The 14,735-nt window shown below is 41.1% G+C and overlaps 2 protein-coding genes across 2 annotated transcripts in view; both read left to right on the top strand.

Moving 5' to 3' along the window:
* Positions 1 to 4,125: 4,125 nt before the first annotated feature.
* On the top strand, positions 4,126 to 8,310 carry rpl35a (ribosomal protein L35a). Its single transcript, XM_023417495.2, has 5 exons — positions 4,126 to 4,207; positions 5,453 to 5,489; positions 5,594 to 5,746; positions 6,514 to 6,658; positions 8,220 to 8,310. Exons 2-5 carry the CDS (start codon positions 5,479 to 5,481, stop codon positions 8,241 to 8,243), a joined length of 333 nt encoding a protein of 110 aa, XP_023273263.1. The 5' UTR covers positions 4,126 to 4,207; positions 5,453 to 5,478; the 3' UTR covers positions 8,244 to 8,310.
* Positions 8,311 to 13,023: 4,713 nt separating this feature from the next.
* The window catches only part of abcc5 (ATP-binding cassette, sub-family C (CFTR/MRP), member 5), a 23,532-nt gene continuing 21,820 nt past the window's right edge, over positions 13,024 to 14,735 (top strand). Inside the window, exons 1-2 of the mRNA XM_087176958.1 lie at positions 13,024 to 13,153; positions 13,887 to 14,044. Coding sequence (XP_087033084.1) covers positions 13,946 to 14,044 — 99 coding nt within the window. The 5' untranslated portion in view covers positions 13,024 to 13,153; positions 13,887 to 13,945. The remainder of the gene's footprint in view (positions 13,154 to 13,886; positions 14,045 to 14,735) is intronic.

The following is a 14,735-nucleotide window of genomic DNA, read 5'->3' as shown; positions in this document are numbered from 1 at the left end:
ATATTTTATTTATTTAGAAATTTCCAAACAGATGTTACAAAGTTGTTTGCAATCTAATAAATTAAAGATAAATGAAGCACAAGTAAGATCAGTGGAATAAATATTGAAACTGAGTAGCACAACAAAGATCAAAAACAAATACAATAGTAAAATATTAAAAGATGACAAAAACAATATGTATGCACATACATGTGCATGAATAAATACATGTGCTGCTTGTTATTCTTATTTCATGCCTGATAAATGCAAAGACAACAAGAAGTGGTGCAACATCCCAAATGCTCAAAGTAGTTAAACTACTCCTCTGAATTATCCTCATGTGCTTCAGTTTATTCATTATGACAGAAGCTGCAGCCTGTTGCAGGATTCAGCACCCACCTCTGTTCCTGTGCTGCAGACATCAAGGATCTACTCTGAACCAACCAACAGACTCTTCAGCTTTGAACTGACTTTTGAAGTTTGATAAATAGATTTTATTCTGAGGTTTGTGAGTAAAAGTGAACAATTTTTACTTTCATCTTCCTCTTAAATCCAACATTTGACCTTAAAGGAGCTATTTGCATGTTTTACTATTGCAACATAACCAACATTAGCAATAGCCAGTGTTTACTTACCAGTCTCACCAAGAGCTTCAACCTCATTGTGTTCACAATACAAGAGGTTATAATACATGGTCTGAGCAGCTACTTCTTCAGGACAGACTGGAGGCTACAGTGACTCTGTATCAGAAAGTGATGAGACAGGCTAACCAGAGCTAGCTGGTTAGCATGCTAACTTCAGCAGAAGAATGGAAGTGATGGAAATAGAAACAAAACGAGTTAACATTGGGATTGCTTTGTAGCTATGTAGCAATATTAAAAACTTACAAATCGCTCCTTTTAAGATGTTTAATAAATATGGCCTGTGACTTTCAGAATAAAGGTAGGGGGTGTTATTAGTTATCTAAAAGGGTTAATACTAAACTATATGTTAAAGCTAACACGTCCTTTTGTGAGGACAAACTTGAGGTGGGAGAGTTTTTTTTTTTTTTTAAAGATATTACTTGTGATTTAACAAAGACTGTGCAATGGCAGCACATGAGCTATTACAGTATTTCTATTATTTTTCTGGTAAATGGTTAATTTACCTGTTAACTTCACCTGTTAATGACTCTTGCTTTAATTGTTGAAGCCTGACGAATTTCCCTGAACTGTGCGCTCAGTTTATAAATGGTCCTGATGTGATTGGACAAGGTCGATCAAGTGGTGACCACGTCTCCTCACCTTCTCCCCCTCATGTTTGTGTTGCATGCTGGGACATTTTTCATGTTGAACCGGTGACAAGGATTCTCCTGAGCTGACACTAAACACTGAGTGGACAGTCTGCAGTCACTCCGACTCTTATCTTTATCACATGTATGTGTACAAATATATCCTGTAAATAGATACATCTATATTTTTCTCAGACAGATGCAGTCAGTCAGAGGATGAGAAAAGTTTTTAAAAAAGTCACAGCACCCTGGAGTACACCTGTGCATCAGTGCAGCCCGGTGAGAAATGAAACCAGTGGAGGTCAGCAACGACAGGGTTCACGGGAGTTGAGTTGCTCTGCTGACAGGTCAGCGCTGGTGTTAAAGGACTCATCTACCACAAAACACTGGGAGTCTTTTTCTCCTCCTGTCACAGCCGTGGAGTTTATCGTGTAGCACCTGTTCACACCTGCAGCTGTCCATCATATGTCAGATGTTTTTATTTTGTTCTGCTGAAAACAACAGGTCAAAAGTCAGTGAACGCAGCTTAAAGAGTTTTCATATCAGAAAATGGATTCTGCTGTTAATCTGCTCTGGATCATGTTTGCACACATTCTCTGCTTTTAGCCTCCCAACTGTTTTTTTTTTAGTTCATATCGATTATTTTTGTCCATTTGTTGACTTCTCTCAGAAGTTGTGTTTACAGGTTTTCTCAGATGTGTGCTCCGATGAACGTGGCCTCTGCTTCTGACAGATAATTATGATCTGTCAGTGTCTGAACCACCTGTTCACTCCTGTGTCAGACAGTTTGATTGAACTCCTCTGACAGGATGGAGGAGACAATGACATCACAGTTTCATTTCTTATTTCAATTTTTCACTTCCATGCTTTTCTGAGAGTGTGTGCTGCATTCAGGTGATGTGGGAAATGAGGTTGCTGTCTGTCAGTTCAGTGTTAAGCTGATTTTAAAGAATTGATACTAAAGTTTTCCCTCAGGAGACATTGACACAAAACTAAACTAGAAAATCTGGAAAGAAAGTTTGATTTAAGATCAGATCAGAGTCTCAATTTGTTCCAGTTTCACCTAAATGCAGCATCAGACCTTCAGTGTCGGCCTGAAACACTGGGACCTGTCATTGCACGTTCTGTACTGGGACCCCAGTTTGTTTTACACGTGCAGAACTATGCTAACAGGACCACATGACCACAGAGAAGATTCTGCCCTGATTTCAGACTCTGAAGCTTGGTCCCGCCCCAACAAAGCTCCACCAATCAGATGCTGCAGTTTAGAGACTGTCAGAGACTTCTGGTATTCACAGACTCACCTGAGATCTGAATCACCGTAAACTGAGAGGAAAGAAGATCAGGAGTGTTTGTGAACTTCCTGTGAGTCTGAACTCACGGCCACAGTCCCCTGAGCAGGTGCTGTGATTGACGGTTGTGTGTCAGTGTCCTGAGTGGACAGGTGAACCAGTTTAGAATTTTCAGACATGGTCTCCAATTTTTACAGCGTAATATTTTTCTTGGTGTTTCTCCTGTGGCGGTGACGAGTCGTGCTGGGTCATGTGACGGCAGGGTCGTGAGGTTTAAAGGACATTCCACCGTTTTTAAAGGAGGACAAATAGAGACTGTTTCACAGGTTTAAGTTTTACATTTTTTCACTCTGTTTTATTTTTGCTGACAAACTGTATAAAAGATTTGAACACAGCTGTATGAAGAGTTGAGTTAAGTTTAAGTGCATTAAATAAATATTTTAATTTGTCTCTCTTCACTGGTATTGGTGCTACAGGTCCAGTTGGGGCTGGATCCAGTCCAGGACTTCACAAATCCCCAGGTCAGGAGCCCCTGAACACAACCCCCAACCCCATCAGAAAACTATAATCAGACACTGAAAGGAAAGTCTGTGATGTGTCTTCATTATAGAAACATTATACATCATCTTGTACATATCCAGTATTTTACATGAACACGGACTCTCACATTTATCCTGTATAATCATTATATAAAGATGTAATCACTGGTTTCTATTAATGTATTTGTTATCGATTCTCATTCCTCCTACATCAGTGGAGGCTGCTGTATAAACAGCTGGAATCATAAAATATGTAGAACAAATACTGAAAATTAATAAACTCTTCAACATGTTTTTACATCTGCTCACAGCCTGTTATAAACCAGTTATTATATCTCTGTACTGAATATATGGGATAAACGGGTTAAACTGTTGTACACTGTGTGTGGACTGTTAGGAAAAGACGTGTTCTCAGAAACATTTTCCGAACATGAGGAAAAACAATGAAAGTAGTTCTGAGATTTTAAGACATAAAATAATGATTAAACATTTACTTGTCCTGTTTGGATGGACGGGTTAATTTTTTTTCTCAACAAAAATTAATTGCTTTTTTTTTTCTTATGTTCAACATGTGTATAATAGTAAGTATAACAGTGATACTACAGAAGAAATACATACACATACAGTTTTAAACTTTTTATATACTCTGTATTACTGTATGATAACTTAATCTAATTTTTCAAAATACTAAAGTCACATCTGAATGACAACTGACAAGAATATTTTAAAATATACCTACAGATAAATAAATAAATTACAGAAATGTAATAAAAATAAAAAATACATAGATTTAAAACTGCTTTATAAACATAAGTTTATTGTGCATTTAATTTTATCCAAAATAATGAGAAAATGTGTTGTGGATGTTTTTCTCTGTCGTTAACATAATATTAATAATTCAGAGCAGGGACTTTCATAAATAAAATGTGTTCTGTATAAAACTAAATTAAAAAGTAATTTACATGTAAGTAATCCATTTCTAAACCTCTCCTTCATCCCGAGATTATATTAAAAGCAATGTAAATAAAATGGTTTTGATCAGGCAGCTCCGCGGACACCTTTGTGTACGATAATTACCCAGCATGCCTGTGGGCCGTCCTTTCCCTCCATCTACCCCAGTAGTGACGGTAAGACCTCAAACATGTCAGCCCAAACTTCTAATTTATTCTTTAATATCCGTTTTATTTCGGACTCATCGTCACCGGCGACGAACAGTCACTGTGTCCTCCGGTCACCGGCAGCGTTCTGTCGTTATGTGGTGAGGGATGGCGGAGATGCGCTTTGGATAGAGCTAGCAGCGGCTAACAGGGCGGAATGCAGTCCGGGCCGAGGAGCTGTTGTCCGCGTAGCACTCGGCTTCATGTCCTGGTCATTGTGGTCGGGACCCGGCGCATTGGTTTATTTAACGGCAGCGTGTAAACCTGTTTCTCCTTTTATCGGTGTCCCAGGTGCTCATCTGGTTAGTGTTAGCAGTTAGCATATTAGCATCACACCGGTGAACGGGTATAAGTCTACGCTGTGCGTCTGACCCAGGAGCGGCCGGATTCGGTGTCCAAATTTATGTGACTGGAACCGCCGACTGTGAGGCCAGAGCCTGTGTTATATCCGCATCCAAGTCTATACGTGTTACCGGTGCTCTAGTAGTGTAACAGACGGAAATACCCCCTGTGAGATCCAGAGCCGGTGTTGTGGTTAGAACCTGTAGAACATAAAATCAGTAACATCCCAGAGTGTCTCTCCATCTAGCAGTGGTGTGATGAATGTGACCAGAACCAGCACTTATAAATATAACAGACTGGCTGTTGTGACCTGTGAAGAGTGTAAACTGGAGTCAGTGAGACCGCTCACTATTAATATCTGCAGTAAACAGCCGTTAATTAAAGTTGAGTGCAGTGTGTGTAATGTTGAAGTGCAGCTACAAGGTTCAGGTGTGACCGGATAGACACAGTTGGTGTGAAGCATGAACAGTTTAAATGAGAGATCCTCGTGGATGTGGTCTGGAGCCACATGAAGTCCACCAACAGGTGTTCTGCTCACCTATGCACCTGCAGGACTGATGACTGTTTTTCCAGTGATTTGATGGTCAGTGGTTTGGCTATTGACAGGTTTTGATCTGATCCTCTAAATTGACCTGCACTGGAGCAGGTTAGGAGTTTGGCATAAGTTACCATGGTGATTTACCCTGGTAACAAGTGAACCACCGTCGTAGGACTGAAAACTCAGAGTTAAACCTGAAGTTACCTCGATAACATGTTCAAATCCTCAGAGCACTTGGGGATTTGAACATAAACTCATGTAGGTTTCTGAGATCAGGATCTGATGCAAACAAATGACCACTAAGTTTTAATATCTGTGTCTTTTTGTTTTGGCAGGTAAACTTATCTGGAGAAGAGTGACGATGCCTGGACGGTAAGATGACTGATCAGATGTGTCACCTGTGAATGTTTATCTGTCACCTGACTGTCTCCACACCTGTACCCTAACTCTTCTTCTTTGCCCTGTTATGGTCTCAGACTGTGGAGTAAGGCCATCTTCACTGGCTACAAGCGTGGTCTGAGGAACCAGCGTGAACACACAGCTCTCCTGAAGCTGGAGGGCTGTTACACCAGAGATGAGGTTGACTTCTACCTGGGAAAACGTTGCGCCTACGTGTACAAGGCCAAGAAGTAAGACTCTGCACTCACCTGTCTCACTCTACGCTAACCTCTATCACAGGTCACCTGGTCAATGATGCATTTTAACAGGTTAAATGTAGTCAGTGTCAATGAGCGTGTTTTCTAGTCTTTGAGTGGATGTCTGTCGGTTGACGAGTCACGTCAGTTTACAAGTACATTTAAGCTTTAAGTAAAGTGTGGAGGATTGCAAAGGGTGTGTGTGTGTGTGTGTGTGTGTGTGTGTGTGTGTGAGTGAGAGAGCTATATCACCTTCCTCCTTGGTTGATTTTGTGGCTGATTTGATTGTTCACAAAATAAAACACCAGATTATAATCTGATGCGTTTGAATTTAATGTGGAGGTCTGACATTGTTAAGAACGGTGCAGCATCATGACTTGTCTGCCTCAAATGACAAACCTGTTCCTCTTACTGAGCATCCAGGATATGAAACAACACACACTAACACACTGTCTTGTGTGTGTGTGTGAGAGAGAGAGAGTGTGTGTGTGTGTGTGAGCGAGAGAGCTGGTGGTATGTTTGATCACTGCTCAGTGGGGGGCTCTGATTACATGTTTTATTGTGTATCATAACTTCAATGTGGTCAGTTGTGTAAATCTCTGGTCTCTTCACACATCACACTAACATGTAGAGTGGGCTGATGAGATGATCAACATTAGTGTGTGTATTCTATAGAGTCCACCCTGCTGGGACACCCAGCAGTATACATGAAACACACCAGTGTGTTGGAGGTGTGGAATGACTGTATGTTCTCTCTGCAGGAACACAGTAACGCCCGGCGGTAAACCCAACAAGACCAGAGTGATCTGGGGAAAGGTGACCCGGGCTCACGGCAACAGTGGCATGGTCCGAGCCAAGTTCGGCAGCAACCTGCCAGCTAAAGCCATCGGACACAGAGTCAGAGTGGTGAGTCACAGAGGGCAGAACAGTGAGAAGCTGCATTCACACCAAGTTTTCAGTTTAAAACCAAATCGATCTGTCCAGACTAACACCTGAAAACACACATTGCATGACAACGTACACTGAGCATGTGCGAGCTGGTGTAAACAGGAAGCAGATTTGTCTATTTTGCAGTTTGTCAGTTGCAGGAACAGCTAAGACGGATGTAGCATTAAAATAGAGAAACTTATGCTATGCTAACTTGTTAACTTCAGAGGATCAGCTTTAAACCTGACAACAGCCTGACTGCTGATCAATGAGATCACTGGAAACCTGAGCCATCAGTCCTGCAGGATCCTGATGGGACAAGAGAGTTCACAGTGAAGTAGCTTACAGAATTTGTCAGTCACTGGTGTTAACAAAGAGTTTGATCCTGACTCAGAACAACATGAGCAGACTGAGACCTGGACATGAAACTAAACTCTTATGTCTTTAATAGTTCAATTATTATGTTTATAAATCCTCTCTCCTCTCACTGACTTTGACCTTCATCGCAGTTCAATTTGTCCATCATCAGACACAGAAGCAGGAAACACTCTGGACTACAGACCAGTTTAACTCCTGCTCTCACTGACACTTTATTATCTCTAGTGTTTCTGCAGCTTGTTCTTCTACTGTTGATGTGATCAGTCAAGCCCAGGATAACTTCCTGTTATCTGGTTTAACTGAACCTGACATTGTCCTGATAACCTGCAGTGTGAAGCTGCTTATCACCTGGTTCAGGTACCTCTGGTTTACCTGTCCAGGTATGAGCTCGTTCATGTGACAGAGGAAGAGTTGATTAGAACCATGAATAAAGTATTAATATGATAAGAGAAGGAACAGATCTGTGCAGGTGAATTCAGTTATAGTGACATCATAAAGGGAAATGTGAACAAATTAGGAGAGAAATGCAAGAAATCATTTCACTGATTAAAGAGACTGAGGATAAACTGTAAATAAGAAGATGAATGATCAAGTTTCTTCTTTAATCTGATGAACAAATTATTATGAACATGTGAAGCAGATAAAATACAATCTGTGTTCAGTTGATGAAGCTCTAACAGTTATTATGTAGTGACTCATGAGATAAACTCTCCTGTTTGTTAGAAGCTGTTTTAAAACCAAACAGCAAATCATCCACTGATCTATACAAACATCTACTGATCTTTATTATTGATCACTTCATTGTAAACTCTTTTGTCCCTGTCAGGATCCTGTAGGAATGTTTTTCCAGTGATATGATTGGTCAGTAGTTTGGCGGTTGACGGGTTTTGATTGGGTCCAGAGCAGGTTAGGAGTTCATCAGTTGCCATGGTGATTTACCCAACCGTACAACTGAAAACCCAGAGTTAAACCTGAAGTTACCTCAGTGACCTCAGATCCTGCTTCAGTCCAGGACTCTGAGTCTCTTAAGGACGTTTAGCTGTAATCATGTATTAAACTGTCTCCTGCAGCTCTCGGATCAGATACTGGTGAACACGTTTGAACAGACTAAACCTTTTGCTTTTTTTAGTGACAGTTGATGATGCGACTTCCTGTGTTACAGATGCTGTATCCTTCTCGGGTGTGAAGAGGAGCTATCGTCTCATGTGATGTTGTTTGTACAGAAACAATAAAATGACCAGGTCTAAACCTGCTGCAGTGTCTCCTTATTCATGTATGACATGGTTGGTGTGAGTCTGCGCCACCTGAGAGGACTCACACTGCAGTAAGTGTAAAAGTCCCTGACCGATCTATGTTCCATTAGATGAGTGTTACTGCTGGTGATTTCCTCCATTGTCTGTTGCTGAGCCTCAAGTCAAACCTTCAGTGTTAAACCTTTAGAATTATTAAACCCTGTTTAAACCAGAAAAATGAATTAAAGGAGAAACAAACTCTAAACCTGTGAGAAAGTGGAGCCATGAAATCTAAATGAGAAGTCATTAAAACAGTCTGAATACTGCTCACCTGATTTCATAATAAAGTGTAGGTTCTAACAAAGCTTCATGTTGATAAAGGTGTCGTACCTTTCAGGTGAATGTGCTGCAAAGTTCAGGATCTTACTTTTCATGATCAGTGTGAGGACCTCAGAGCTTTAGTGGAGAGAATCTACTCACTTTATTTTCTTTGTGTTCTGGTGTGAACACATCAGGTTTATGTGATGTTCATATCTAAACCTTCAAGCTTTTAACTTCATCACTTTTTTGCTGCTTCACTTTTTTTCGTGATTAATTCATAACTAAGTCCAGACAAACGGGTTCAAAGTTCACTGGTGAGGCTGCAGAGGAAACCGTTGTCCCTGTGTGTGTGTGTGTGTGTGTGTGTGTGTGTGTGTGTGAGAGAGAGAGAGAGAGAGAAGACTAACACATCAACAGCAGGGGGCAGCAAAGCATAGCATCCTGGGAAATTGAAGACGTAGAGTTTACCCTGAGCTGAGACTTGCAGGCATAGATTCCTTTTAGATGTGTCGTCTGGAGAGGATGTCATGTTTGTTTAAACAGTCCTGAACCAGGACAGAACCGGAGCATTTACTGTGAGTCTGGATTTTTTCTTCTTAATTGTGGTGAAAGTTGTTTGGTCTGTTTCACTGACAGCTTCTAGTTTTTAAGTGGATCCAGATCAAGGCCCGTTTACACAAAGCACTTTATCTTCCCACTAAGAGAACTCATAAGTCACACTAAAGGTTTTCTCCTGAGTCTCTACACAAAGCTGCTGACACCAACTCCAGTAACGAAAAGTCTAAACTCCTAAACTAAGAGTGCGACTCCTTTGCCGTGGCTGACGTCACTTCTCATGGACGAGCTCGATTGCAGGAACCGCAGCAATTGGTTGATGAAAGACCGGCGTGTGCCGGTGAAAACACATGCGCGACATCCGACAGTAATATTAATTAAAAAAAACGCTCTAAGAAACAAAAGAATACAAATGAAATAAGAACACATTGTGACTGTGCAGCTTACAGAGGTAGTTTCTCCAGAATGCATCTGTATGAGAAGTTCTGTTTGTTAACCCGGAAGAATTTCCTTTTACTATAAAAACTTAAATTCATTTCACTCAACGGAGAAAAAAAGAGCAACTTTTTCTCATTCTTTGTACTTGACGCTGAGACACGTTGAAGGTGTCGCCACCTCAGCAGTGGATCTGGTCTTCAGCCTCTTGATAATCAACGCTTTGGTCTCAGGGTGAATCTTAGGCATGTTGTCAGAGGTCAAGTTGCAGTTGATGTGAAGGTCTGGTGTGTGTGTGGTTCTTTTTATACACACTCACTAATTGATCAATTATTGATCACAGGTGAGGCTGTAATCTAGGATTGGGTGCATCGTATGACAAAGCGACAAGACTTTTGTCTTTGCAAAAACTGACTCTGGGCTGTACCGAGCTGTGAACGTTAGAATGCTTTTCAGCAGTTTCATGTGGCACCAAAACATTATTTCAAAAGCTTTTGGGAATGAAATTAGCCTTTTCTTGTTTATAAAAAAAAAAAAATTGATTACAAATATATTTGAGGGGCACTTAAGGTCAACTTGTACCCAAGCGACTGTATAAGTGCCATCTCTGTCCCAAATCAAGACCCTGCTCCTGCTGCCTCCCTTCCAGCTCCCCCTCCTCCAGCAGCTCCTCTCTCAGCTCCTCTCTCAGCTCCTTCCTCTCCTCTCCCTCCTGCTGCTGCTGCTGCCCATCACCCCTGCTGGAGCAGGAGATGAGATTGGAGATAAGAGTGTTAAAGAAGCAGAAGAAGGTTCTTGAGGCAAAAGAGAAGCTCCTCAAGTTAAAGACGGAGTGTTACAGCCTCTAGATTGAAAAAATGAACTAACTCAGAATAAACCTCAATAGCCAACAATTTACATCTTGACTGATTTCTGTGCAAATGTGATGGTTTACCCAAAGTGCATATTGACAAAGTGATCCCTGTATTCCAGTCCACTTTGCGCCATGTCAACAGCAACTTAGTTTTCATCGTCGTCGTCGTCATCATCGTCATCACCATCATCCTCTGGCTGTGGTATTTGTCTTTGCTGGCACAGGTTGTGCAGAAGTGCACACACAGTAATAATTCTGCTTGCTCTGTCTGGACTGAGTCGAATTTCACCATGCAACCAATCAGCAAGACGACCAAGAGCCAACTTGTATTGGTAATGGGTTTTATAATCACAAAACCTTTTATTTTAGCACTATAGTTAAATAAGATAGATGATGAGATAGATATGCCTAATATGGGCAACATTATGTGTACGCACCTGTTGTAATGTAGCTGTGGGTTGAGGTGTGAGAAGATTTCCACTGTCCCACCACGTGACATCCAGCTGGAAAATGATCCTTTCAAACAGCTGATCAGGTCACTCTCCACTCAGATCCATGACTCGATCCTGGACACTGTACAACAATGTCTACGACTGTACAGGCAGCATCAATACAACCTGTGTTGATGGTGAGATTTTTCTTCCTATTCACAAATACCTCCTCGTCTTGTGATGATGCAATAATCTTTACATGCGTTCCATCTCTGGCTCCGTTCACACCGGGCACACCAGCATGAAGCTGCTTTATTTCTCTGTAGTTTGCGCACATCTACAGGAAATCGTATAAACGGACTTATGATACGGGGTCTACAGACGCATTTAAGGTTTGGTGAATAGAACAGCTGGGAGATCTCCAAGTGGTCAGCATTGCAAAGTTGCATTTTCCCGGTTGCCAAGTAACGCAGCTTTGCCAAACGCTTAATTTCCGCACTGATCGGGTTGTTTTAGTTGATGTTTTTGTTGTTGCATCCTTTACAAACTCCACAACGATCATTTTTCCCTCGCGATTGCGTCAGTATCTTTCAGTAATTCAGCATCGTGTAAAGTTTCCAAAACACTGCAGCGTGGAATGACAGCAGCTCTTTAAGATCCTTTTATGATTTGATCTTAGTGAGTTAGGAGTCCTCTCCACTACTTCTAACTTCTCCCAGACTTAGGAGATACTTTTAGCGCTAAGTGGCTTTGTGAATAGCTCTTAGTAAAATAAAGTCCTAAAGTTAGGACTGACCCATTATTTTTTAGGAGTTTCTCCTAAATCGGAAAGTTAATAGCTCCTTTTAGTCTTTGTGAATACGGGCCCAGATGTTTAGATGGACCAGTTATTTTTTTGGATTGACTTACTTATACGTGAAACCATGGATTCAACTTTAAAACTGAAATAAAACGTGTTTCATTGCTTAACAACTGCTAAAACAGAATATTGGCCCAATAAACTGACATGACTTTGTACTGGGGGGGGGGGGGCAGATGTCGCTAGTAGATAAGAACAGCGGGAAAAAGAAAAAAACTCTCACACTGGGGCAGAGATCACCAGGGTTCTTCTAAAAACCTGCGCCGGTTTATTGCAGACATATGGCAAATATAAAGATGTAACAGTTGGGTGAAATTATTATTTTATCCAGAGTGTGATATAAAATATATATATAATGATTGAATCCTGAAAGAGGATTAAATAAAATATCAGTTAAATGATTTTATTGTTTGATGAAACTAAACATTTCACTGCTGGAAGCCATTTGTTAAAAAAGGTCAAATCATTTCCAACAGGTGGTTTCAGTGCGTTTTAGTTGAACAAATAGTATTTATGAAGTGGTGGTGTACACTTCTTAGTCTGTCACGGTTTACTGTATAGTAAATTGGTGTGTGCAGTATATAGCTAGTACATGTTTTTTTTTTTTTTGTTTTTTTTTTAAGTTGGCTGTATTGTAACCATCCATTCCCACAATGCAGTGCAGTAAATGAGTGGCTACAGTAGACCTACAAATGTTTATATAACACAATACAGTAATATGTATTTTACAGTAATGCTTAAGTGCCATTAGATACATGTGTTGATAACTGTTCTCAGACCTGCGGGATGGACTCTGTTGTGTCTGAGCATATTTCCTCTTTCACTAAAGTCAGTCAGGTTTTTATCAAAATATCAAAACATCGAGTCTAAGTCTTAAAGCTCTGGTGAAAAATTCACTGGTGACAATGTTGAAGTGATTGACTGACTTTGCATGTTTCAATATGTGAACAAGGTTTAGAGGTTGTTTTAGAGGCTTTTGCACAGGTGAGTCAGTGTTATGAGAAATGACTGACTGCGTTAAGAGAGGTGAGAATGACTTTTCTGATGTGTGAATTGCATCAAAGTGATTGAGAAAAACTGTAAATGTGGGAAGTATCTGTTGAGGTTAAATCTGATAACAGGAAGTTAACCTGCTCTTTGGTTCAGGACTCAGAGCGGCTGCTGCCTGACAGGCTCTACTGAGGGCTGAGAAGACCAACGTACTTACTTCAGTACTGACGTCATGGGGGGGGGGGCATGGATGCGGTGGTCCTAACGTTACAGTAGGACTTCATGTCCCAAGATGCCCCGCGCTGATGCTGATGAGGAGCTGCGGTTTCACAGAAGAGGAGCTGTTTACAGAGAACAGCGGACCTGAAGGAGAACAGGAAGGACGGAGAGTCTGTCCACGCACCGCGGACGCACAGACAGGTGAGACGGACAGTCAGGTGAGCAGGTCTCCGACCACGTTGTCTCTGTTTTAGTTCCTGTCTGATGTTCAGAACGCTAGGTTTGTTTTGTAACATCACATGCTTTTATTCTGAAAGTGTCAGCCTCATTATGGGTTATTCTTTTATTCTGGAGGGTTGCAGGATGTTTTTAAATCCGAACATTACTGTATTTCTCCCATAATGCACCTGTCGTTCTCTGTACTGCAGTATTCTTCACAGTATTTGTACTCACAGTACTTCTGTAATATCCCTACAGTATTAATGTGTACTATGTGCAGTATGAGGGGGGACTGTGTGACTGTTATACTGTTGAACAGCCTCAGTGTGTTACAGTGTATTTTACTGGTGTGTATTAGTGTGTACTGTGTGTACTGGATGAAGTATTAGTGTGTACCGTGTGTACTGTATGAAGTATTAGTGTGTACCGTGTGTACTGTATGAAGTATAAGTGTGACCTGTGTGTACTGCGTGTTTGTACCGTATGTGTCTAAAGCTTCTTAAGATTGTGACTGTTGTGTTTGTTTCTAAAAATCATTGCTTCTAAATGAATCCATCATGTGTTTTTCATCAATAAACAACATGTAAAGTTCATTCTGTACGATTCCGACTCAATGTCCTCTCACTGTTCCAGAGCTTTTTAATGACACGCATAGACCAGAGACCAGAAGCTCATGTCCCTGTCTCATGTGTCCTCTGTTTCTGGTTCTGTTCAGACTGCCAGACTTTGAATAAAGGGGGTCCAAGGTCACAGCTCCATGTGGTCTGATAGAAGATGAGAGAACATGACTTTGGATGGAGTGAGCCAGGGTCTCTACAACCCTCCTGCAGCACTCTGCTGGGGTCAGAGGTCAAACTACAACAGGAAGTCCAGGTGAGAACAGAGTCCACATCCAGAGAGAGAGAGATAGATAGATACTGGAAAGGTTTCAGCTCGTTTCCACATTAAATGTGACAGCTGTTTGTGGACAATCAAACAATCAATCAATCAATCAATCAATCAATCAATCAATCAATCAATCAATCAATCAATCAATCAATCAATCAGTCTGTCTGTACAAAACCTTTCCTACAGGACATTGCAGACTGATGAGAGTGAGAGTTGAGATGGAAACAGACTCAGTAGACTGTGACCATCAAACATAAAAACAGACACAAGAAGAGAAAGAACAAAGAGAGAAATAGAAATAGAAGTGGTGAGAAGGAAATAGATTCGTATCAAATAAAGATAAATCAAATAAAAACAAGTAAAGATAAATAAAGATAACCAGAGGATAAACGGAAGTGAAGCTGCAGCCTCCTCACATCACTTCATTGTTTACATAATGAAGCCCCACCTCCAGCTGATGCTCAGGGAAATCTAGTCATCTGATTGGCTGAGGCAGAGAGGCTGCGATGCATCTTGTTGGTCGATGTTGTGTGAATGTATGTCATGAGAGAGAGGGAGTGTGTGTGTGTGTGTGTGTGTTTGAGCATCACTAGGCGGCAAACGTGAGCTCTGCACGTGCTCAGTATCATTATCAGAGAGGACACACACACACACACACACACACACACCTGTCTCT

This window comes from Seriola lalandi, unplaced genomic scaffold (assembly GCF_002814215.2).
Source record: "Seriola lalandi dorsalis isolate HSWRI2012SDOR001 ecotype SW California unplaced genomic scaffold, Sedor1 jcf7180002054575, whole genome shotgun sequence".
NCBI lineage: Eukaryota > Metazoa > Chordata > Actinopteri > Carangiformes > Carangidae > Seriola > Seriola lalandi.
This window is presented reverse-complemented; position numbering and strand designations above follow the sequence as displayed.